The sequence below is a fragment of the Phodopus roborovskii genome, unplaced genomic scaffold (genome assembly GCF_943737965.1).
Source record: "Phodopus roborovskii unplaced genomic scaffold, PHOROB, whole genome shotgun sequence".
Classification (NCBI taxonomy): Eukaryota; Metazoa; Chordata; class Mammalia; order Rodentia; family Cricetidae; genus Phodopus; species Phodopus roborovskii.
Genome location: NW_026126613.1, coordinates 4437137 through 4464818, shown reverse-complemented (window position 1 = coordinate 4464818; position 27682 = coordinate 4437137). Strand labels below are relative to the sequence as shown.

The window sequence follows — 27682 nt, the reverse complement described above, 5'->3', positions numbered from 1 at the left end:
CTGTTGCCATTTCCAGAGTGTACTCTGCCTTCTGTGTGTGAATCAGTACATGTTCTTCCAGCTGTCCCTACTGACATGCCTTCAGTCTGCCATTGTAGACTCTGAACTCTGCCACTGGGAGGCTAAGTAACACTTTCTTTTATGATTGTTACATTAACACAATAGAAAAGTCACTACTTCATAAGCATGCTTATAAATTTTAATTATCTTACAGTAATAAGGACAGGAAAGAAGTTTTTATATTATAAGGCACAGCATATTACAAACCCCCAAATTTAGTCTAATAAGCTATAAGTATATAGCTCCCATTCACAAAAATAGCACAGTGATGGTACTATGACAATGTGAACAATTAAAAGAGAGTAAGTACTTTATACCAGGTGGCCTTGACTGACAGAGCTAATCCAGGAGTTCAAGAGATGACTTGTGAAAGCAGTTATATGGCATCTTTGCACAATACACAAGAGAATTGTCACCACCACCCATGTGTGGACCTTATACTTAGTAAACTGGGGATGTTTAGAACACTTGTGCATATATTGTAGTGCCCTCTTGAGTTAATCAAGAAGCATACTTGTGTATTTTCAAATTATTTGATGATTTTAAAAATACTTCCACAACATTATTCCAATGGTTATTCACGTTAATAATGAGAAACTGCTTCCTTTAATGAAAGAAATAAATTTAAAAGGAACATATATTATTATTCTTAGTAGTGTTATTGTTAAGAGAGAAGCAGGTGAAAACTGCACTAATATGATCTCTGTGAAGAGCAGTGAGCAGCATAAAAGAAGGGGAGAGTAAGCAGAGAGTGTGCTGTGGAAGAGCATAAGAGGACATGCATATACCTCCTGACTGAATACAGGTAACAGCAAAACACAAGTGAGAAGTTGTATTCCAGCCAGCATCAGGAGGTGGAAACAAAACCCATTATCTGGTAAGTTGTGACCTGTTAGATTCTATAATAAATTGTGAAGGTGAGAGGAAACAAAGTTAGTAAAATAACAAGAACAAAATCAATATTTAAACATGTTATGAAATCAATTTTACCTTGTCAATTCAATAGAAGAAACATGCGTCATGACTATGCAAATTTTAACTGTCACAAAACTACATATCTTAAACAACTAAAGAAAAATGTAATCAGAGACACAGGGGCACTTGAGGATGACAGCCATAGCTCAACTACATGCCTTTTGGCTTAGTCAGGTAGAAATCAACAAGCAGCAGCCTGGCACCATTATGGTGTGTGATTTCAGAGTAATGAATTGGAGAAAAGGGGAGGCAAAATGGCTCATGTTCTGGGGAGAAAGGCAGATTTTAAGGAGCAAGGTTAGTGAGGAATGGACCAACATGGATATCCTGTTGGCTACCCAGGGCTATGGGCTGCTGCCAAGGATCATGTCATGAGCCACGACATGCCATGACATGGCCCTGACAATGCATAGGGGTCTGTGTTGTTGTCTATGGCTCTTATTACCTTCAAGGACCTTGTGAACAACCATAGTCTGGGCCACCAACTGCAATCAGAAGAATATTCCCCATAGTGGCCATGCCCATCTGGGAGTCTTATACTGCCATCCAAGACCATAATGAAGTCCAGGATCACAATGCTGCCAAAGGCAATGCTGGGTTCATACGCTGCTGTAGACGGGCTGTGTTGATATCTGTGGCTCATGTTGCACTGAAGTCCATGGAAGCCCATGTCCTGGGCTGAAACCTCAGGCCATGTTAGTATTGGAGGGATAAGCTGTCTCTGGGACATTACAGATCTGACTGGCCTGTGTTGCCACCTGGGGTCATGGTGTCATCCAGACCTGAATGGCAGCCAAGGATGATCTCTGGTCCGTGGCCAGCATCTGTGTTAATGTCCTTGACTCCTATTACTTTAGAAGGGTGAATGATGACAGGGATCTGGACTGCTGCCTGTGGATATACTGGAGTTCAAATGGTAGTAATTTGAATGTAATTGGTCCCATAATCTCATAGGGAGTATCACTGTTAATAGGTATGGCTTGGTTGGAGTGGGTATGTCCTTGCTGATAGAAGTGTGTCAGTATAGGAATAGGCTTGAGTTTTCCTATGTTCAAGGCACAACCAAGTGTGTCATTAGACATCCTGTTGCTGCAAGATATAGGACTCTCAGCTATTCTACAGTACCACCTCTGCCTGCATTCTGCCATGCTTCCTGCCATGATCCCTACTATGATGATAATGGACTGAACCTCTGAAACTTGTAAGCCACCCCAATTAAATGTTTTCCTTATGAGCTGTCATGGTGATGGTGTCTCTTCATAGCAATACAAATCTTAAGATAGGGGCAATGCTTCATTGGGGTCATTCTGATCTGGGCCAGCTAGAGCCACAAAGACATCTGGGCCTGGGCTGCTTCCAAGGACCATGTCTGAGTCCATGCTCCTTCAGCAGTCAGAGTCTATGTTGGTGTTGATGGCCCATGTTGCCACAAAAGGCTACAGAGTTTGCTTGGGACCTGGGCTGCCTCCTATGGCCATGCTAGTGTCCAAGATCTGCGCCACTGCTGGGTCTATACAGACATGACTGGCAAAAGCTACCCCTGGCATTGTATGGATATAAGCAATAGGCAAGGCCATGCCTAGGTCTATGGCCCTACTTCAGGCAATGTTGGCATTGATGTCTGGGTCTCCTGTTGCCATCGAGGATTGTGCAAATGCCTGGGATCTGGATCATCATCTTGGGCTATGGAGTGTTCAAAGGCCATGCTGCTGCTGGGTCTAGGCTTTTCTGAGTGACCTGCACTACCAACAGGATCCACAGTGACATCTGGGCTGCTGCAAAGGACCAGGTCTGGGTCCATTGTCCAACTGCAGCTGGGGGCTGTATTGATGGCCTATGGTGCCATCAAGGACCACACAGAAGTCTACAGCCATGTTAGTGTCCAAGGACTATTCTAGGCCGGGACAGTACAGACCTGAGTGGTCTACACTGCTACCTGGGAACCATGGTGTCATCCAGGAATGAATGGCAGCCAATAATGATGTCTGGAACCATGGCCTTGCTGCAGCCTAAATCTGGGTTGAAGCCTGTGGCTCCTGTTACCACTGAAGACAGAAGGTAGGGATGCACAGAGTTGGCCCTAACCCTCAATGGCTACAGCACTATAGAGAACTGTCCCTGCCCCTCACCAACTGCAGCACTTAGAAGAACAGGCCCTTCCTTGCCTGAGCAACACAGTAGAGCTTTACTGTTGGCAGGGGTGGAGGTGAGCTGGCTCTGAAGGTGGGAGAGTGGGAGAGCTAACCTGACTGCCACATGGTGGTATGGGTAAGGGGAAGATAGCCCCTCACACCTCCATCCTCACCATCTACTGCAGGTGGCAAAAACTGACCCTAGGGATACGAGAATGGGAGAGCTGATCCTGACCTTCACCAGCTGCATCACTCAGGGGGAGCAGGTCCTGCACTGAAACCCCATAGCTCAATAGAGAAGACATTGTTGGTAGGAATGCAAGTTAGCAGGAGCTGAGGGCAAAGGAGCAGGAGAGCTGACTTCACCTCATACCCTACAGAGATTTGGAGAGTGTTGTTATGGTGTAGGTGCAAGTGAGTGAAACCCAAGGATGTGAGAGTTCGAGAGGCAATACTGAAGAGCTCACCTGGATGGGATTACAAGATAAAGCTGGTGATCTGAGCAAACCAGCTACCACCTAGGCCCATAATCAGGGGCGGGAGTTGGGCCACCCCTGAGCCACCTCATCTGTGAACTGCAGGAGCATATGAAGGGACCAGAGCTACAGATCCAAAGCTGCAGGATCTCCATGACACAGGATATCAGAGAGGAGTCCCATTGAAGGTCCATTATTGATAATGCAACAGAAGCCAGAGGCCTCAAACCAGATGAATGACTCAGAAAGGAACACTTTCAAGTAAAGACGTATGGACTAAAGTTTACTGTGGGAACTCACTGGACCACTCTACAGCTTCCACACCAAGAACTATAGTTTGTTTTTCTGGTTCTTGGTTGCTCGTTTAAATGTTGTTTTGTTTTGTAGGGTAGGTGGCAGGCTGCCTCTGGGAACATACAGATCTGACTGGTCTGTGTTGCCACCTGGGGTCATGGTGTCATCCAGACCTGAACAGCAGCCAAGGATGATCTCTGGTCCGTGGCCAGTGTCTGTGTTAATGTCCTTGACTCCTATTACTTTAGAAGGGTGAATGATGACAGAGGTTCGGGCTGCTATCTGAGGACATGCTGGAGTTCAAATTGGGTAACTTGAATGTAATTGGTCCCATAATCTCATAGGGAGTATCACTGTTAATAGGTATGGCTTGGTTGGAGTGGATATGTCCTTGATGATAGAAGCATGTCATTATAGGAATAGGCTTGAGTTTTCCTATGCTCAGGGCACCACCTGATAGATGGGAGAAGACAAAGAGATGAGTTGGATCTGGGTGCATTATGTGAAATTCATGAAGAGTCAATAAAAAAAGTATTTTTTAATTAATTTATTATTTTACATGTCGATCCCAGTTCCCTGTCCTTCCCTCCCTCCTTCCCTCCCTCCCTCACATTTGCCCTCTCTGCCCTCTCACATGCACCCTGACCACCCTCCTCTTCCATCCCCCACCCCAATTCCATATGTAAGGCAATGCCATCCAGGTTGGGTCATGTAGATCTGACAGGTCATTTTTTAAAAAAGAAAATAAAATGGAATCATACCTAAAACTTCTTACATTTATATTGAAGGAAACTGGAGCTAAAAGAAATAAAATTTCCATTCTTTTTCAAGTTTGTTATTTATTTTATCTGGTAATCATGTTTAAAATCAATTCTAGTTCAGGAAAGTATTTGCTGACTCCTAGAAATTGGAATGTAATGGCCAATAGGAATGTTCACTTATTTAAATGCTAAATATATTAAACATAGAGCTCTGTATGCACGCTTAAGAAAATCAAACAGTACTATGATCCCTAATGAAACAATGAGATTGCTAATATATCAACTGTCTGTAACAGAAACAACAGTGCTGCTGTGCTTTGTAACTAATGAATCTTCTAAGCCAATCGAAGGTACTTTCATTTATATGATTTACTTCATGTACTTTAATTACTTGAAGTAAATATTTGTATCATTTGTTTTTAAAGGTATCTGTTTAATACAAATCATATTTAAAATTGAAAAACTGTGCCAGTATTAACTATAACTTACAATATACTTTGTACTACAAATTCAAGCTTAAATAAGTTGACTATACTTATACGTCATAATAGAGTATCTCTAACTCATTTCTGAATATCTCAATATTTTAGTTCCCAGTAGAATATGGTTGTATTTTACATGAAATTATTATTATACTGTACAACATCTATGAAAATTATCTTTCCTTTCTCTGTCTCACTGTGGCTACACTGCTGGATATTTTGTTCCAGCTGAAGCACAGCTGTAAGTACTAACAAAAATCCAATACATCAACTTTTCAGCATATGTTTATTGATAATTTTAGTCTTTTAATTCATGCTCCCAACTAAAGTGTTGTTTCATTGTGTGATATAATGTATTTAAAATTTAATTATAGCAATGCAGAGAAATTTGGAGCTATAAATCTGAACAATATCAGCTATCTACCAGTCTGAGGGCCTGTTAGTTCCTCCTTTTTCAGGTCAGCTGTCTCTGTGGGTTTCTGTAGCCTGGTCTTGTCCTCCCTCTCTGCATTTGAGAGTTGCCATAATCATGGTGTCTCTTCACAGCAGTAAAAACCTAAGTCAGTACCAGGGACTGAGTTATTTCTGTGATAGGTTGGACCATATTATTTTTGGGGTTCTGTTTGTTTGTTTGTTTGGTGGAATTTGGACTTTGGATCTTTGGGTTATAAAAGCAGTGGGGTGCCTTAAGAACTGCTTAATGGGCCACACCAGTAGGAGAATGGAAGACAGAGGTGGTAATAGTTATTTGAACTGTCCAAAGCTTGCTCAAGTGCTTTCATTAAGAGAAGATACAGTGTGCTGCCTAGTGATTCTTCTTGTGATAGTTAGTGTAGAAAATGACTGCCTTTTGCCCTTGTCTGATGAGTCTACCTGAAGCTAAATGAAGAGTATTAGATGAATTGCATTGGCAAAAGATCTCCAAACAGCCTAGTTGTGTGGATATTAGTGATAAATCTAATGAAGATTTATAATTTTAAAAAAGGAGTAAGATGAGCAGGGAAAATTACAAAAGGTACATTTTGAGGAGAAAAGAAACACCAAGAAGTGCTAAATCTTGTGTTGAAGAAGAAAAATGGATTATGCCAGATCCCACTCTTCTAAGTTTCCAATTTGTGGATAGAAACTAAAGGAAAACTTAGAGCCAAGTGTCACAGGACACACCTTTAATTCCAATGCTGGGAAGGCAGATTCCAGAAGATCTCTGAGCCTGAAGCCAGCTTTGTGTACCCAGCAAGTTTCGGTACAGACACACTTAGGCAGTAAAAGACAGAAGGCTGGTGAAAATGTAACTGAGTGAGGACATGTTCCAGTCCCATCTAGCTATAGAACTTGGCAACTTTGGCCATGTGATTCTGGCTCTAAAGTTAATGACAGAAGAAATGAGTTATGGAATAAAGGTACGAAGCCAGGCAGGTGTCAGGGGTGTCCCTGAATGGTGGCATAGTAGCGAGACTGTTGTGTGAACCTGTGAAGTGGAATCGTAGATTGCCTTGGAGACCGCAAGGTGTTAGAGATGCTAGAGCCATGGGAAACCAGTCAAGAGAAGCTGCTAACAGCAAGTAAAACCAGCTGAAAAGAAAGAATTGTGTGGTGGTCAGCAAAGCAGAACATAATTGGAGATCTGAAGAGCATTTTGACACCAGACTTGAAGGTGTAGTGTTTGGAGTTTGCACAGCTGATTTTTAGTCTTGCTTTTGTCCAGTATTGCCTCACTACAATCCCTCCCCTGTGTTTTGGAATGCTAATGTATATCCTGTGCCATTCAATGTTGGAAGTATATGATTGTTTTGATTTTGATTTTATAGGGGATTACATTTAAGATGCTGGGTGAATCTCAGAAGAGAATTTGAACTTTTGATTTTAAACATTGTTGGGACTGTGATAGGTTAGTTGAGACAGGCTTACGAGGACCATGGAGTCAAATGTGGTAGTTAGAATGTAAATTGCCTCCATGATATCATAGGGAGTGGCACTATTAGGAGATCAGCATATTAGATTGATAAATACCTTCAATTCATGCTTTATTGTGATTTATTGAAGAATTGTTAATATAACTTTAGAAATGAAATTAAAGATGCATGGCTTATTTAATGAAACACTGGCCAAAAGAAAATAAATGCAAATCTAACTTACATCTTCAATATATATTTTTAAAGAGGTTTTTATTTTTTGTCATTATTAAAATATTAATTATGGTGACAATTCCTTTTGAAATATATACTGATGTTTTGGAATTCATTTGAATGAAAAACATGAAATGAAATATTGAAGACTCCCAATGTGTTAAATATCATTATAAGCAAGATAACATGCTCAGGAAAAGAGCTAGGAATACCCAGTCTAAGTACAACATTCTTTTTGCATCATTTTATTATCTGTTCCAGACAAATATTTTAAAGTTCTGTGGAATAATTTTCCAGCATGTTATTTCTCTACAAATAACTAGTACTAACCCTTGCTGTGCTTGATCTCCTAATCTCCTCAGGTGCCATTATAGACATAGTATCTGGCCAATCTTTTATTAATTCATTAATAAATACACGTGTAAATGTTATAGTCTTCAAATAATGCAGGATCTCTGCTATCCCAGAACTTTTAATGAAATTATTGTTTTCTAAAATGTCTTTATTAACCTTTGCTTTTCTAAATGAGTTTTTACATATACTGTGAAAACTTGAGGATCATCATGAAAACGTACCCAGGTTTTAATTAGAATTGAATGAATAGTTATTACAAGCATGCATTTCTACACATACTATTCGTTTTCACTATACCTAATAACATATTTTCTTCATTACTCATCTCCTAGACACAAATGTTCATTTCAAGCAAGTTTTGATAACTGTCCATTACCAGTGTGTTCAGCAAACCATTCCAAAAAGATACAATGAACTTTCAAGTTTCAGGCCATAAAGTTCCCATATATTCATTATTCAACTTTGCCATTTAGTTTAATGTTATATTGGGTAGTAATGGTTTGTCTTCTTTCCCATTTTATTTTTTTAACTCGATAGTCTGACAAGAATTTGGAAGTCAATCCAACCACATTGAGATCTGGAGGTTCAGGTAGGACCTCCCATACACCATGGTTCATGTAATTCTCTCAGAGCCTGTTTCCTCAGCCCCCAAAATATTCTGTCATAATGGAAAGAACCCTAAAGCTCAAAAGTAGAAGAGACCAAGCAGTCTAGAAGATTTTGCCCAAAAGTAACCAATCTATTGTTTCCCATGTCCTGAACATAAACCAAAATTCAAAATGCCCCTACTGCAACTTCCTGTCACAATATTTTCAAACATGATCTTTCCCTCAGACTATATCTCTGAAGAGATATAGCCTCACCACATTTTAGTCTCTGGATATTTGTTTTGCCTCCCATGTATGCTCTCTCTGTGCTACTTCTGTTGTTGATAGTAAGTATTGCGGTGATCACTTTTCATTTTAGAGCACTTTAGAGGATATGCCATTTATGGGTTCTGAACTTTCACAGTGAATTAGTTCTCAAGAATTGCTCTTAAGTCACTGAAGTATAATAATCAATCTTCCAACAGAATAAACTAGATTGACAGTGAAAATCACTTAATAAGGACAGGGAGGATGAAATCTTCTAGGGGCTGAGACTAAATATGGTCACCTGAAAAATATGTTTTAAAAATAGTGAAACTGAAGTTATTTTCTGCAAGCTTATCTGCACAACTTCACAAAATATTACTTAGTAAGATCAATTTTGTTGAGAAAAATGTTTAAACAATTAAACATATCAACTATACATATAAGCATATTAGACCTTTCAACTTTTGCCAAAAACTATTAAAGTGAAAGTAATATAACGACTTCTATTTTTAGGATGGCTCAAGCATAGTTGTATTTTATAAGTAGTAGAACTGCTTTATTTTTCAGTGTTTTCATTCTCCTAAGGAAAAGGTAATCTAGTGTCCCCTGCACAGGTACCAGGGGAACCTTTTCATGAATGGATTCCAAAATGATCCTTGAATTAGGCCGTATGCAGACATGGATATCATATTTGTCATTTTGCTACATAAAGCAATTTTATACATACCAGATCCAGTTTATGTCTTGAAATAACTTGTTAAATGAGTACTCAGATTCTTCCGATCACAGAATGACACAAATATGTAGAATATTTTACTGCTCTAATTACTGGCCTTAACCTGGGAGACTCAGGACAAAACACTAGACAGATTAAATATCATTAAGAGGCTAATTGATATGGGCCTGCTGCAGCTGACTTCTGAGTTGAAGTTCATGGCTCCTGTTGCCAATGGGGACTGTGTGGATGCCTGTAGTCTTGGACCAACACCTTAGGCCATGTTGATTTCAGGGAGTCAAGCTGCCACCATACTGACTTGGGTGGCCTATACTACCTTCCAAGTCATTTGTGTTTTCCTGTTCCAAACTGCAAAAGTAGGCCATGTCTGGGTCTGTGGCTCTACAACCAACAAAGTCTGTAATGTCAGTGGCTTCTTTTACTATCAAAGGCTGAGTGGATACCTGGGGTCTGGGCTAACACATGGGGACATGTTGGTGTTTGTGTGCCATGCCACAACTTGGGGCATGCCCCTCTGGATGATTGTCAATGCAAACAATAGCCACAATGGCATATGGGCTGTTGCCAAGGACCTTGTCTGTGTCCATGATCCTGATGACTGTGGCCCATGTTGCCACCAAAGGCTACATTGACTCCCAAGAACTAAGCCTGACCTAGGGCCCTCTTGTTGCCTGAGGACTACGTTGCTATTGGGCCCATACAGAACTTAGTAATATGCCCTGCCACCTGGGGCCAGGACATAGCCTGGGAATGAGCTGTAGGACTGAGCTGTGTCCAGAACCATGTCTGGATCTTTGGTCCTGCCACAGACAGGACCTGTGCTATGTTGGAGCTTCCTGTCAGCATAAAAGACAAATGCAGATGCCTGGCATCTGGGCTCAGAAAAAGACTGAATAGACGTGTTCTTCACTGGCCATTGCCAAGGTGACCACGACACAAAGGATATACTGCATTTTTAGGAGAATACCTGAAGAAGTTAGGCAGGATGTTTCAAGACACCTTGGCAGCATGGGCCTAACACTAACCACATATGCTCCATAGAACCTTCAGAGCATCTTCTCCAGCCCTCAGTTTCAGGTGTACAACTGCTAGTTACCAAAATAATGGCATCATTTGTAATTCTCTCTGGAGACATGGGAAAGCTGTCTTCCATCTCAGGTGGGGTTTCTACTGCTGTAGCAAAACACCCTGACAAAATGCATGTTTATAGGGGAAGATTTATTTGGCTTACACATCCACACTGTAGTCCTCCATTGAAGGAAGCCAGAATAAGAACTCCCAACAGAACAGGAACCTGGAGGCAGTGCTGCTTACTCCTTAGCTTCCCATGGATTGCTCAGCCTGCTATATTGTAAAGTGTAGCAAGATGACCCCAGGGATGCCACCACCCTCAATAAGCTGCCCCCTCTGTGATCAATCACTAATTAAGGAAATGCCCCACAGGCTTGACCACAGCCCTATCTTAGGGAGGCATTTCCTTAATTGAGGTTCCTTCCTCTCTAATGACTTTAGCTTCTGTCAATTTGACACAAAAATATCCAACATACTTTCAATGTAGTGAAAAATCCAGAAACATGTGTAAAACAACTGATAGTTAAATGTAGACATTATCTACCTTTAGGTATAGAACTTTTGTGTATAGAATAGTTTCAGAATAGTGACTGTGTCATGCTTTCTGACACAAACTATACAATTCTCTAAATCCTATAACCTCAGAGCCACTGCTGCTGAAGTCTGAGGCATCAGCATCAACTGAGCTTGTGCCTTTAGAATATCTAAGAATTATGGGTACTAGTGCCACAAGCATCAGTGTTATATATACTCATCTTTCACAGTGTAAGGACATTTCTCTCTGTGCTTTCCAGCTCATGTTACACAAATATAACTTTTCACAGTTTAACGCTTTATGTCTGTGTCTCATTCTCTGAGATATCTCCTGTACACCCTAGAAGCCTGGGATCACAACAGCAACCATGTTCATCCTGAGGAACATAGGGATGCCCTCTCCATTTATTATGGATACCAGCTTGAAGCCTTGATGAGTCTAAACATCATATCCATTGGTCAGGACAGAGAACATTTTATTTCCCTAGGTTTCATGAAACACTATGCTCAATACTTTTCTCATACCAACTACCAATGACTCCCATGAAATGAATCCCTTAATGTCTTACAGCAGTAGGACTATGGCTACTACCATTGTAATGCATAAAAACCATCAGTGTTTCTTCTACAGAACTAGATTTTTATTAACTGAAAGTTATACAGCTTCCTTCATGAGATGATGCAACCTGAATGATTCACACTATTCCAAGAGACAGGACCAGAATAGAATATAGAAGAAATCATGCTTTGGAACTCACATTGAATAAAGACAAGACAATGCCAATCTGGCACATTCTGGATCTCTAAATGAATAAAAATAAAAATCATAATAATATTTGGGTTTTTTTAATGAAAATTATTCCACAGAATTAGTTGTGATGGCTGCTGTAAAAGATAAGCATGTAACAATATAGTGTCACATGAGATGCTTTAAAATGCATTGAAGTATAAAGCCCATAAGAACACAAAATTCTCAATGTGTAGAAAATTAATGCAATATCTGAGAAATAATTCAAAACTGTGTATTAAAGGACACTGGGCTATGTTTAGAAGATACCAATATGAAAAATATAAAATAATTAAAACACATTAGAATTTGAATGAGCCATTTAATAAAGGATATAAATAACACAAAGAATAAATAAAAATACTGAAGATAAATGTTAGTCAATAAAGAAACTTAAATTGGAAACTTAGACTGTTCAAATAAGAATCTCTTAACATTTCAAATTATTTTGAAGTATGAAAGATAGAAGGAGGAAAGGAAGGAAAGTTCTAAAATGAAAATATACTATGGGACATGCTAGATGCTGTTAAGTGATCAAATGTTTATATTATGGTAATTCTATGAGGAAAATACAAAAGGAAGCATGTTGAAAATATATTTAAAGTGGTAAAGCTTAAGTGAATGCCTTAGAAGTTGTGGATAGCAGGTACAGGAAGCCCAATGGGTTTCAAGTAGACTCATTAGAAAAGACTTTTATTGTTATTATTATTATTACATGCTACAGTGAACTCATGAAAGGACAGAACAGAAGGAGACATATCAAACCATCAAAGGGAGAAATGGAGCAACTTGAAAAGCAGTTGCTTTAGAACTTTAGAAATTTATCCACAATAAGAAGAAAAAGGTAATATATTTAAGTACTGAAAAGGAAAGAAAAGGAAATGCCAAAAAAAAAACAAAAAACAAAAAAAACAAAAAACTTATTTCGTGGAAAAAAGTCTTCTTTCAGTAACCAGGCAGAAATTCATTTTGCTTAAACTATGCCAAAGCATGTAACTCAATACTACCATATCAGCTTCACAAGAAATGCATATGGGAATACCACACAACAAAGAAAATCAGATAATTTCTGTCACAAAAGCAGCAAATCCACAACATACACAACTGAACTAGAAGAGAAAGAGAATCATACCAAAGTAAGTGCCAAATGACAGACAAATAAAAGAGCTGGAAAATAATAATCCAAATATTCATAAACAATAATGTAAATAATTCTTCACTTTTAGAAATTAATGACACGACACAATCCAAAGTATATTAACTAGTTCAGTTGGATTTGTTTTAAGTGAAAAGCATATACAATATATAGATGTACCATGTAAGCAGGATTTCAGAAGAAGTCTTAACACAAATAAAACAGGCTATATAAAACAGTGAAATGAGGATAAATGATATTCATATATAGAGAAAAAATAAACTTATGGAGATAACATGCACAAAAAGTTAATATGCATGTAAAATTAGAATAATCAAATTTATAAAGCAAATATTACTGAATCTACTAGTACATGTGAATCTAGTATAATCATTGGACTTCAATAGCTTACTTAATCAAGGAAAATGCATCTGTGGTTGAAACCAACAATGATATCATATACCAAACAGACAATTATGGAATATTCCATCTAACAATTATAAAATATAGTTTTTCATCATAACATGCAGCACTTTTTTTAGATAAATACTTACTAGGCATAAATAAAGTCTGAGTAAATTTTAAAGAACTGAAATAATAACAAGTATCTCCTCAGAAAACTAAAGAATCAAACTAGAACTCAAGAAAAGAAAACATGAATACATCAATTCAACACTACCCTTCTAAATGAATTAAATATAAGTGAAAATACTAATTTTTCTAGAAACATATGAAAGTGAAAATATATCGTAATGAAATATGTAGAATAAAGGAAATAGAGTATTATAAGTTACAGGATTCACTACTTGGATAAGAAATACAGAAACTTCTAAAAATCTTTCAATATACTTCAAAGAGTTAGATTAGTATTCTAATTAAAAACTCTTAAGGAAAAGCTTCTCTACTTTTCTTATTTTGGCGGACTATAATACAAGTAAGTCATTTCCATATCCTTTTCCTCCCTCAAAATCCACCCATACATCCTCCTTAATCTTTTTCATATTCATAGCATCTGTTTAAAATTAATGTTGTTAATCTGTGGGTTTTTATTTAGTATTTTTTTCTTATTTTACATATTGATCCCAGTTTCCTCCCCCTCCCATCCTCCCATGCCCCCCACTAACACCCCCACACCATCCCCATCCACACCTCAGGGAGAGTAAGGCCTTCTATAAGGGATCATCAAAATTTGTCAAGTCATTTGGAGTAAGGGCTAGGCCCTCTCCTGTCTTTCGGATAAGGGAGTGTCCCTCCATGGGAAATGTGCTCCTAAAGTCCTTTTGTGCACCAGGGATACATCCTGGTTCCACTGTCTGAGGCCCCTTAGACTGCTCATGCCTTCTAGCTGAGATCCATATTCAGGGGGTCTAAGTGGGTCCAATGCTGATTTCTCAGCTATCAGTCTGGGGGTCCATTTTCTTATCACTGCTCCCTCTCTGCAAATGGATTCCAGGAGTTTGGCTCAGTGTTTAGCTGTGGGTGTCCTCTTCTGTTTACATCAGCTACTAAATGAGGGCTCTATGATGGCATATAAGTTAGTTATCAATATCATTTAAGGTAGCCTTTCCACTGTTTCTCAGATTGTTAGTTGGGGTCTTTCTTGTAGGTCTCTATACATTTCTCTAGAGTCAGTTTTCTCTTCAAACCTATAATGGCTCCCTCTATTATGGTATCTTTTTATTTTCTCTCATCTATTGGTCCCCTGACTCAATATTCCTAGTCCCACATGTTCTACTCTCCTCCCCTACTCTTTCTCCTAACTCCCTCTCCACTCACTGCCAACCCACAACCCAAATGAGCCACATCCATGCAACAAAGACATCTCTTCAACTATGTTCATAGCAGCATTATTTGTAATAGCAAGACCTGGAAGGAACCTAGATGCCCCTCAACTGAAGAATGGATAAACAATATGTGGTACATTTACACATTGGAATACTACTCAGTGGGGGGGGCAATGGAATCATAAAATTCATAGGAAAACGATTGGAACTTGAAAAAAATATCCTGTTTGATGTAACCAAGTCACAAAAAGAGGAACATGGTATTTACATACTAACTCATATATGGATTTTTAGACATAGAGACACCATCCTATAATTCACATTGCCAGAGAAACTAGGATACAAGAAGACACCTAAGAGATTCATACAAAGTCCCTCACAGAAGGGAAAGGAGCAAGATCTACTATTTTCATTCTTTCATAGCCCTGTAGTTGAACCGCTCTGTTTTATTAAACTTTGAAAATCAATGCCAATACCTGGTGATAGTCTCTGTTGTTCTTTTGATACAACTATTGCCTAAGAAACACAAACACGAGACTCAGTGCCCACGTGGAGTTTATTGAGAGAGGGGAGAGAAAGAGGGGTAGCTGGTGCCCAACCGAAAGCAGGGGAGAGATTAGAGCAGAGAGAAAGAGCAAGAGAGAGCAAGAGGGGGGCAGAGCGAGAGGGGCCAAAGAGAGAGAGAGGCACTCTTGGCATGCTTGCTTTAAAAGGGGGGCTTGCACATGAGCAACTGAGTCCTCTGGCAGCCAGGTAAAGATTGATTTAGTGATGACATGGCCATGAGCATCCTGCCCATCGTTGGGGGCAGGGGTCAGCAGGCTGCTGATTCCTAACAGTCTCCAAAGCTATTTAGCAGGTAGCTACTGATGTTTCCTGAGCTGCTGTCTTCATTGCTGAAATTTGCTTGTTGATGTGGCCTTTGGTTTTGTAAAATACTGCTGTCTTTAGGAATTAACTGTGGCCAGGCAGTGGTGGTACACAACTTTAATCCCAGCACTTGTGAGGCAGAATTTAGGTAGATATCTGTGAGTTAGAGGCCAGCCTAGTCTACAGAGACAGTTCCAGGACAGCCTGAGTCACACAAAACAATCCTGTCTTGACAAAAAAAAAAAAAAATACATACAAAAAAAACCCAAAAATACAAAAACAGATAAAAAGAAAATTAAAAAAAAAAAAAAAGGTTAAATCATTTGGTTAATTTGGGAGAAATTAAAGATTGCATTTCCCTGATAGTTAAGGATGTGGAACATTTTCTTAAGTGTCTTTCAGCTTTTTTGATTTCCTCTATTGAGAATTCTTTCTTCAGTTCTGTACCCCATTTTTAATAGGGTTATTTGGTGTTTTGTTGACTAGTTTCTTGAGTTCTTTGTATATTTTGGAGATCAGCCTTTTGTCGGATATAGGATTGGTGAAAATCTTATCCCAGTCTGTGGGCTGCCGTTTGGTCTTGTCCACTGTGTCCTTTGCCTTACAGAAGCTTCTAAGTTTGAAGAGGTCCTAATTGTTTCTCTCAGTGTCTGTGCCCCTGGAGATATGTTCAGGAAGCAGTCTCCTACACCAATTTGTTTAAGGGTACCTCCTACTTTCTCTTCTAAGAGGTTCAATGTGGCTGGATTGATGTTGTGTAAATAAATAAATAGTTGTGAAAATGGCTTGATGATTATTTATGGATAACAATTTGCTTCTTGTTATTTAAACCAGAGACAGGGCTAGAGAGATGGCTCAGTAGTTAAGAGCACTCACTGCTCTGCCTGTGGATCCATGTTCAATTTCTAGCACATGTATGATAGCTCACAAAAGTACATAATTTCCCTTTCAGGTGCTTTTTTCCCTCTTTGGCCTCTTCATGCACCAAACACACATACTATATAGATATAAATAAGAACAAAAAAATAATTATACCTAATTTTTTCAAATCTATGACTTATGTTTTATAAAACAAAGACTCAATTGTTTTTCATTTTGGTAGTCATAATTTTATTTAATAGCAATGCCACAGAGACTATAAGCACAATATGTTCAAATACCCAATGTAAATAGAAAATTTAAAAAAGAAAAGCATATATATATATATATATATATATATATATATATATATATATATAAATCAGTCCTTATGATTCCAAAGTCAGGTTACTGAAGGTTTTTAGGGGTTAAAATTTTAACTTTTATTTCAGAATTACAGTCACAGCATGGTGAATCTAAGATGATTCTTAAGTATATTCTAAGTGTAAAGTTGCTCCTCTATTCACTAAATGCAATGTCATACATTTGCAGGTAGAGCTGTCTGTTTACTGTAGGGATTTGCTATTTCACATGATTTTGGTTTTGAGTTGAGCTTTATCTGCAGTGCACTGGCTTCAGGATACCTTATGGATTCCAAATTTCATGTATGCCTCAGTCTCATATGTATAATGGTAATTCCGTCTAATATACCACATTCTCAAAAACAGATTAAATTCTCTCTAGATTAATCATAAAAATCTGAAACATGCTTGCTATAGAAATGGCTATTGTAGCACACATCTTAGAAAATAATAACAAAATAATAGCATATCTGTGTTTATGTGGACACTTTTGTACCATAGTTGGTTGAATTTTTAAACATGAAATACACAGGTATGAGGCTTAAGTGTGTTCAGATGGAAATGTCCTATAGACAATATTGTTCAATTAATTACAGTGAATTATGCTTGATGACAAATTTGTGATTGTAATAAATCATTTTATCTGTTTTCTAAGTTATTTTATTTAAAATTCCTGGAAAAAAGAAACAGACATATTTATAAGGTCAGTATAAAATTGTAGCCATTTCCATGACAAACACAATATAAATTCAAGTAGGAACAGTGCTCCATTTAGAGTTTTAGAATTTTAAAGCATGGGACATAAAGAAAAGTAGTTGTGGGATAAGATGGACAGATGGGAGTCATTGACTCTATGACCTCACTGGGAATCAGGAGACCCAAGCTAGTGTGGGTTGCTAGGCTAGGGAGGACCAGGGTCAAAACGGTTCACTGAGCAGCCTGCTCAGTGGGAAAGTTAACTGCTTTCTTTACAGCACTAGGCAATTTCACAAGCTGAACTTTTAGCTTGTCTCAGGCTTGCTATTCTCCCCATACTGGGAGGTAGGACTTGCTCTTCTTTCACGATGACTTTTCAGAGACACAGCCTGCAGGTTCTTGAAAGGAATGTTCTGGGCTTTAAAACTGACAATGGGTGGGGTGTGGGTAGTACATGTCTTTAATACCAGCACTCAGGAGGCAGAAGCAGGCAGATCTCTGTGAGTTCGAGGCCAGCCTGGTCCATAGAGCTAGTTCCAAAGCTACATAGAGACACCTTCCTGGACAAGCAAAACAAGCAAGCAAACAAACAAACAAACAAAACTGACAAGGAAGATTACTGCTGTTAGGAAGTTTTACATCTCAAAGAGCAGAGAAAAGATTTACAAACACAAGTTATTTAAAATAGATTGCCCAAAAGAAGGACTTAGAGCCCCTTTGAAAGAGACCCATGAAAAGTGTCATCGGGGGAGTGAATTTTGCAGCATTCCTGGTTGCTAACAACAACCAAGTTCAGAAAAAGAAAAACATCAGGATAAAGGGTTCAAAATAAATGACTTCAAAAACAAATTACAACTTCCTAGTCAATAAATTCTAAGATAGTTTTCATTTTGAGATTTAAAACTAATGAATGAAAAACAATTTCGACAAAGCAAAAATGAAGTCACATAAATACATTTCTAAGTGAAAGTAGCAGCTGGGAGAAACATAACATGGCAGGAAACAAAGAGAGGAGAGGTCATTGTTGTTGTTAAGAGTAGCCGGTCAGCAGAGATTTGAACATGCTGGCAGGAGGAAGTGAACTCTAAGTAGGATGTCTTCATTAACCCTCTTCAAGGCTCTATGCAGAAGAAGAGGAAGAAGTGGAGATGGCTATGCAGAAACAGCATCTTCCAGACACAGCAGGGCTGATACACATATGAACACACAGAAACATGTGACAGCACACACGGAGATCTGCACATGTTAAATCAGAACATATCCCAGAACTGAGAAGTGGAGTGGACACAAGATCTCAGTGAGAGACTATTTCCAAATGGTACCTTGTTCTCTATCAAGTTTATGGGCTCCTTTTTGTTATGGTTTAGGCATGAAAAGTATATATATATATATATATATATATATATATATATATATATGTGTGTGTGTGTGTGTGTGTGTGTGTGTGTGTATAGTATACATATATATATATATGTGTGTGTGTGTGTATGTGTGTGTTATATATCCATAAATACATATAAATTCCTAAATATCACTCAATATGTATGTTATGAGGGCTGACCTTTGGGTGTTTCTCTTTGCATTTATTGCTTTATTTTTTCTTTGTTTAAGGGGATAAGATAGAGCAAATGAGACTGATTCTCATTTATGTATTTTAACTTTTGGTTCCCACTTGTCAGATTGATTAGGAGTGATTGCAGTCTACTTTTGTTTGAATTGTTGGAGTCTGGTTTTATGTTTTCAATGCCCATGCTAGGCCCAATCTCTCACACTCTTCCTGGAAATTAAGAATCAAATGTAGGCTCTCAGATTTTGTTCCTGTTTTCCACCTGACTACCCACTGTCATCCTTCCCACTATTATGGTCATGAATTCATGATCTGAACATGTCTTTAAGCACACCTCAATTAAGTACACTCTTTTATATGTGCCTTGGACATGGCATGTGGAGGAGTGGTCTTTGCTTCTTGGCCTATTGGCCTGTTGGTCAAGAGGGCAAGAGGCAGTAGTGATAAAAGAAAGCTTTGGCAGCCCATGAAAATAAAGGGAGGCAGCTCTCCAGGAGAAAGACTGTCCTGAATCAGCTCAATTTTACTCCAGAGTGTTAGGAATAATAGAATTGGGAAGCCTATGGACAAACACTAATTTGCATTAAGTGGTATGGTCTTTTCACAAGGTTTTGTATGTGGCAGCAAGATCCTGTCAAAAATGATTTGAGCACTTGTCTTATTACCAGGTGGGTTTGTTTGTGGTTAATTGTGTCAAGGGTCACCCTTGAGATAAGCCAGGCATCCTGTCCCTGGAGACATCTTCCAGATAAGGCTGAGTAGAGAGCAAGAAACTTTTGCTAAGAGAGGGAGTTCCCCACGTTTTTGAGTTTAGAGAAATCTGCCAGACTGTGGTAGTCTTGCAATCTCTGGCCAACAGGACCCTCCAACATTGGTGTTTCTTCACAGCAATAAAACAGGGAGTAGCATATTACTGTGTCAGACCTGACCCTACTGGTTTTTGGTAGAATGTGAACTTTGGTACTATGCAGGCTGGCTTTATGTCGGGGTGACAAAAGCTAGTGTCATCAGAGAGGAAAGAGACTCATTTCAGAAAATACCTACATAAGATCCAGCTGAAAGGCACTTTCTTAATTAGTGATCAACCAGCCCAGCCCTCAGTGCTTGGGGTCATTCCTGGGCTGGAGGTCCTGGGTTCTATAAGAAGGGAGGCTGTGTAAACCTTGTGAAGTAAACCAGTAAGCAGCAAACCTGCATGAGCTCCTGCCTCCAGGTCCTGGCCTTGTCCTGCTTTCCTTGGACTATGAACAAAGATATGGAAATATAAGCAGAATAAACACTTGCTTGCCCAGCTTGCTATTTTGGTCATGGTGTTTCATTGCAACAATAGTAACCCTGACTTAGATAGGATTAGGAAAGCAGTTGTGTGCAGTAATGGGGTGTACAGGACTAACTTAGAAGAAGATAGCAAGACAGTGCTAAGGGCAATTCAGACCATTGAGAACCAGCTCCCCAGGTTTCAAAGGGAAACCAGATCAACCACTGGACTATAGACCATTTCTGTAATATTTTAGCAGAAAAAGTAACTCATTTTTGCCCTTTTTCTTATGAAATCGCCAGAGGCTAAATTGCAGAATTTTGTACTAATTTCATTAGTGGAAGTAATTTAGAGAGAACCCATTGTTGACTGTTTATATTGCTATTAGTGATTACTATTATGACATTCTAAAATAAAAAAAAGAGCAAGTGGTGCAAAAAAGAACTAAAACAATGAACACTTGGAGTAGAAAAACTGCACCAGAAAATGGAATGTTACAGCCAAGTCTAGTGTTCACTAGAGAAGAAATTTAAAGAAAAGTCTGGTGCTAAACAGAATAAATGGAAAGTTGCTTTCAATGCTAAATACTCAAACCAATCAAGGGGTCTGTGAGAGGACAGGTTTCCTCATCCTAAATAGCATCAACAAGTCAAAGCCAATGCAAATGTAATTCCTGGAGTGGGGCCAGTTTAAACCCTAGCAGCCTGCAGAATTTGGAAGCTTTCCCCACTTAGTTGCAGCTTTATCATGAAGGACACAGGAATAAAGGGGCTGTGGAATCTTCCTCTGTGGTTAAGGAAAACATTGAGGCCTAACATGAGGTGGAGGAGTTCGAGAGAAGATATTGTATGAAGCTGTTAAAGTGATAATTAGAATTCACTGGTGACTCCAAGATATTGGAGATGGCAGAGGCATGGGATGCAGGCCTAGAAGATCTGCAAACAGGAAGTAGAACACAATGTATTTTGCTTTGTGATGCGTTTACAAGCCCTTGGGGCCAGAGAGTAGAATGTAGAAGCTTGAAAGACAATGGTCTCCATAGGAGCATCTGTTTAAACGTTTGGTTATTAGTTAGCACACCCTTTAGAAGGGTTAGGATGTGTGGTCAGGTTGAGATATGAGCTTTGAAGCTTCAGCAGCCTAAGCCAGAATCAGTTTCTCACTCTTTGCCTCCTTCTTGAGGCACAGATGAGAAGTCTGTGCTACTGTTCCAGTGCCATTTTTCTTGGCTGTTGCCATGCTTCCCACAATGACTTCCAGGGAATCAACCTCTGATCCAGTAAGCAGGCTACCGTGAAATGCTTTCTTATATATAAGTTGACTTGATTATGGTGTCTCTTCCCAGTAATGGAGGAGGGAGGAGTTGGGGGAAGGGAAACACAATAGAATATATTGTATGAAAATAAGATTAATAATAACATAAGAACCTAGAAAGCGACTCAGGCTTGCATTTTCAGTGTGCAGGAGATGTAGGCAGGAGGCTTGGTGTGAATTCCAGGCTAGCCTGGGTTATGTTGCTATATCACAAAGTTCCACTTCCAGCTAGAGCATGGAAGCACATCTAAGGGGGAGAAATTATTGGGGACAGAACAAATGAATGTAAAAGCAGATGGTTTAGTGAAGAGCAAGGTCACTGTGGGTGTCATAAGGAGCAACCAGAGAGGTTCATAGACCATATTGACTCAAGGATCTTCACAGATAAGTGACCATAAAATGGGCACAGTAAAGAAACCAAAATAGCCACTCTGTGGATGAATAGGAAAAAGTTTACTTCAGACTATCAAGGTTCTCTCCTGGGAAAGCAAGGAGAATTGACAGAGAAAATATTTTCAGGGTTAAATGGGGATAGGGAAGGAGGTTTGTTGTCTGTGAGCTGATGTGGGGCTCCTGAGCAGGGACTGAGGGAGCCTAGAGGTTAGTATTGACCTTGACAAATAAGGAGACAGCCCAGTCATATGTTAATGGAAGAGACACTTGCCACTTATGCTGGATAAGGAGAAAGATTCCCGGTTTATCAAGCCCCTGGGGAATTGTAGATTTGTCTAAATGAGACCCCAGAAAAAGGAATTTCTTGAGGGAGGACTATGTTTTAGGATACTGTGTCATGCAGAGATAATTTGGTGTCTGAGCAAATGGAGTCACAATATTGACTATTTTACTTGAAAATTTCTTAAGACATTTGAGAAATTTCATTTATATACAACACATTGTTTTTTAGTTTCTAACAATACTGGCAATTACAATGCTTTTGAATGGGTATTGTTTTTGGAAGTATTTGGAAACAATTTTAGGAGAGTTGGTGTAATTTAGTTTTAATTCCTCAACCTTGTACATCGCTAATAATAATACACACTAGTGTGAACTTTGCATCATCTCCATTACCCAACTGCTTCTTGTTTTTTGTTTTTTGTTTTTTTTCTTTTGGTTCTGGTTTGTTAAATTATTTCCTTTTTTATTTATTGACTTTTGTTTTGTTTTGTTTTGTTTTGTTTTGTTTTGGAGACAGGCTAGTCCAGACTGGCTACAGTAGGCAGTGATCACTCTGATTAAAGCTGCTGTGTGAATTATAGAAATGTGTTCTCAATGAGGTTCCCTTTATAATTTTTTAAAATCTTATTATAGAAGAATTTTAAATAATAATTAATAATTATGAGTCAATGAACTTTTTATATTTTATAAGATGCATTTTTGAAACATAAATTTTCATTGACAATATATTATGTGTATGCAACTAGAAATTTTCAAAAAGATAAAAATCAAGGAAAAATTTTATGATTTTTACTGTTTATGAAATCAGTACCAATAATCCAGTGAACATTGATTATGCAAACATTCTTAAATTTACTCATAGTGACCTGGTATTTACTTTTCACGTGTGTTTTTTACTTCTGTTTGTGTATGTATCTAATTCATCTGTCTTTTTGTCTCTGTCTCTGTCATTCTCATGACTTGGGATCAAAGTCAGGCCTTTCACATGCTGTGGATGAGGTGTGGCATAGACCTACATTCCCAGCTCTGCCGTGCCTACTTACATGGTATCTCATCAGTGTATAGTCACATGCTTGCCTCTGCCCATTGCCACCCTGACAAATGACATGATTTCTCCTGTTGTCGACTTCCCATGGATAGCCCCTTGTCCCAGCTCTAAGCTCCACCACCCCAACTGGTTGCTTCATGTTTACAGTTGCCTTTGCCGTGTGCTATGGAAAAGAATTGGAAGACACGTTGCTCTTGAGAATTGGGCTTCTTTAGCAAAGGAAGATGCATTTAAATTTTAAACACAGTTGCGCTTTGAATTTGTATTATATTTATGATTTCTGGGGGCATTTCATCATATAAGTGGACCCTAGTATATTAATTGTTGAATGGCATTTTGTTTCGATGGAGATCAACACCTTTGTGATGGTTTATAGGAAAAGGCCCCATAGACTCATGTCTAAATGCATGGCCCATAGGGAGTGGCACTATTAGGAGGTGAGGCTTTGTTGGAGGATGCATGTCACTGTGGAGGTGGGTTTTGAGGTTTTATGTACTCATACTAAGCATCCTTTTTCTGCCTGCAGATCAAGAACTCTCAGTTCCTTGTCTAGTACCATGTCTTCCTACATGTCACCATGCCCCAGCCCCCATGCTAATAATGGGCTGAACCTCTGAAACTATAAACTACCTCAATTAAATGTTTTTCTTTATGAGATTTTTCTGTGGTCATGGTGTCTCTTCACAGCAAAGGAAACCCTAGCTCAGCACTGTCTGAACTCCATCTGCCCCTATCTGGCCGTGTTTTCTACTTTCCCTTTCCCACTTGAGTCACTCTTCACTCACCTTGGACTCCAGAACTAATAAACACTTCTGTGAAAAAGATTAACTACCCTTATCCACTGTGTCCTAAGCCATAGCAAGCTTTCCAGGACATATCCTGTTTTCCCTCCAACTGGCCTGGTCCCAGCGCCTTGCCAGCCCCAAATAACACACTGAGAAGTTGTATATGATATAACTGCTGTTGGCCAGTTACTTGTTTCTTATTGGCTAGCTCTGTCTTAAAATTTAACCCATTTCTATTAATCTGAATATTTCCATGTGGTCTTATCTTACCAGAAAGAGAGCCCAGACCTCTGTTCTCCGTCTTCCATCTTGAATCTCCTCCCTACTTATTCCTCTCTCCTCCTAGTCTCCTAGTCCTGCCTATCTTTCCTATTTGTCAACAGTGCTTTACTCATTAACCAATATGAGAAACATATTTACAGAATGACATCTCCCATCATATCCCTATACAATATGGACAATTAACTGTTACAGTGAAGCTAAATCCTGGAATAGAAATGATTACTGCTTGAAGCCCAGATTTTTCTCCTCAAGTGAAGGCTTTGTCCATTCCCTATACAAAACCAAAACTGAGATAATTATAAACCGAGTAACATCTTTATGAAGAAGGTTTGGTTAAGCAAACCTCTGCTCCTCACCCCCAATTTTTTATCCTTTATATAAAGTTAGTAACACAAACACAAACTTTGGATGACTGGATCCAGTTTAGCTGTTCTCCATGTACTTTAATTAAATCTTGTTTTTTCATAAATTATATCCTTAGTTGGAATAGAAGGATAGATAGCCAAGTCTCCTCATTTGGAAGTCCTTCAGCTGAGGGTTTGGCTATAAAACTGTGGTTACATATACTATCAAATTTAGTGCTATAGCTGTTGTGAAAATTGTGCTTGATTTTTGATATATCCACTTTTTACTTGTATTCTCTTTTGCTGTATACTCTATGATGGATTACTGAGTGGTCTTTGGAAGTTCAAGAGCAAAGTGTTAAAAAACAAAGCTCAGTAGCTGTTATTTCATTGGAGACTTAATAAACTGCGTTCATGAAAGATGTTGTTCTCCTTTTTTTGGTAGTGACAGTCTTAAAATGGCTTTGATTGTGGAATCTAATAATACTGTCCACACAAAAATCTTTCAGAATTTGTTTCATGTGCTTCTGCAAACAGAAGATAATTTCAGAATATTTCTGTATTGTATTTGTTAGAATCCACCACAGAATCATAGGAATGGTGCTCTCTTTGATGGAGGGGTATTACTTTATGAAGAGATTTCTTTAATACATTTTGTCTGGTCAGAATATATACTTCTTCAAGTATGACTTGCAGGAAATTGCATTTTTCATGGAATCTGCACAAGTCATATACTTTGTTGTTGAGACTCCAGCCAAGAAATAATGACAGAGAGATTTATTATTAATTATAAAAGCTTGGACATGTTCCTAATTTTTATACTTAGATTAAGGCATATTTTTTTAGTCTATGTTCTTCCCCAAGGCTCATTAGCTTATTCCTCACTGCCCATCTTGCTTCCTTCTTGTCTGGCTAGTAACTCCTTTCTTCATCTCAGAATTCTTGCTTCCTAAAAGTCACATCTATCCTCTCCTGCCATTAAGCTCTTTATTAAAACAACCAGAGGGAATCTTAGGCAGAGAGATATTTTTACAGTGTACAGAAATAGTCTGCAACACTTACAAATGCAGACTTGTATGAGGTGCCTTTACTACCTTTTCACAGCATGTCTGGAGCAATGCTCCATTGTTATTTTAGGTACTAACAAACTGACATACTCTCTCCCTTCTCACTCTCCTATCTAAGGTATTGCCAAGTTTATTCATTTTTTTAACAACAACAAAAAAAACAGATTAGGATAACTTAATAACCATAATTTAATATCAAATTGATTAATTGATTATTTTCATGTGTTTAGTAAATGCTTTATGTATTAACATTTTACTGTATGTATTAAATATTTCCAAGGTTGCATTTTCTCATTATTCATATAACTTTAATCTCACTCATACTATAGAAATCTCACTACCCATTTTTCACAAGTAGAAAGGCTAAACTGTGTGGAACCAACTCCCTTACTGTAAGCTGAAAAATAAAATTGTCTGAGTTATGTGTTGAGCTAAAGACTTTCCTCAGACATTGCCCAATCGGAGATTCTTTACAACACATTTGAAAGGAATTTGAAGCACATGAAAACTAATCCCTGTTTACTCAGACTCCTGAATGCTGAGCATATAGGTGTGTGTCATTATGCTTGTTTAATGTCCTCCTTTCTTTATAACAAGTAGTTTCACTATTAATAATTTGGAGTTCTTTATTCTTCTAAATGTCAACTATATATTAAATATATAATCTACACTTTTGCAATAGTTTAAGTTGATTTATCTCTCTCTCAATTGCTTGTTAAGAAGAGGTTTTCCATTTTAGGGAGTCCATCATGAAGCCCTATACACAGAAACAAGAAATGGGAAAAACACACACAAATCCACAACCTAGCAGGGTACATGGACTCATTAAAAGGCAATCCAATCATAAAAGGGATGAAATTGCTATTTGCAACAAATTGGATAGAGCTGCAGGTTGTCATTTTGAGCTAAATATGTCAAGCTCTAAATAACAAGTACCATGCAGTCGCATTTATGCAAAAGCTAAGATGGTTGATGTCGTAGAAATTTAAAGAATAACAGGGACAGGCTGAAGAAAGGTGGAGGAGCAAAGGGTTGAGAAGGCTGGCCAGTGTGTAATAAGTGGTAGTTACAAGGCAGAAGCTATTATACAGCAGGGTGATATTGGGTAAATTTCCATGTTCAAGATTTTGAATATTTTCATTATGGTGAATGATAAATGTTTGAAGAGTCAGATATGTTTAATCTGGTGTAACACTATGTGATGTATACACAAAGTAAAACAATGTATTTCCCCAACATTCTATCATTTTTTTCAAATTATTTTTGTCTGTCAGATAACGATACATTTAAACAAAACCTTAATCTGAAAAGCGTTCTATTCTGAAATTCTATTTCTATTCTATTCTAATCTGAAAACATTGTATTCACTGCATGCCCTAGGCATATAATTTTACGACAACCCTTCAGATGAATAAAATATTTTTATTAAAACGTATTTAAATGTACTACATTGTGAAATACATATGGCTTTATGTGATTATACACATTTGCAATATAAAATAAGCTCTGGAGTCAATGACATTAAATTTACAATATTATTTTAATGTGAAAATATGGCACCATCCTGCATAATCTATTCATCATGTGTGGTACCTCCCTGCCAAGCTTTGAATCTCCCTGCTTTTCTCTCTATGTGAATTACAGTAATGCTTTTGGACAAGCCTGGGGCTATCAGTTCACATTGTGATGCTGTGATGCTTTCAGTATAAATACAAATGCAGGTCCTGAGTAGCATGTGTTTCTGTAAGGTTTTATTATAATTGAGCAGTAATGTGCTTACATATTCCCTTACCATAAAGACCTGAATGTAGATTATTGCTACACAAAACTATTAATGGTTGAGCACTGGTAAAACACATGTTCTTCTATTCAAGTTCTTGGCATAACTGTGAATATAACTTAAGTTTTATTTGTTTGTCTTAAGTTTAGACTATTGAAACAGTATGCATTTTCTACGATCTAATACTGTTACCAGTCTATGGTTTACAACCCAAT

At 38.2% G+C, this 27682-nt stretch overlaps 1 protein-coding gene across 1 annotated transcript in view; it reads left to right on the top strand.

The window, feature by feature from the left end:
- Window positions 1–3028: 3028 nt before the first annotated feature.
- The window catches only part of LOC127237795 (60S ribosomal protein L29-like), a 66587-nt gene continuing 41933 nt past the window's right edge, over window positions 3029–27682 (top strand). Inside the window, exons 1-2 of the mRNA XM_051206189.1 lie at window positions 3029–3093; window positions 4031–4137. Coding sequence (XP_051062146.1) covers window positions 3029–3093; window positions 4031–4137 — 172 coding nt within the window. The remainder of the gene's footprint in view (window positions 3094–4030; window positions 4138–27682) is intronic.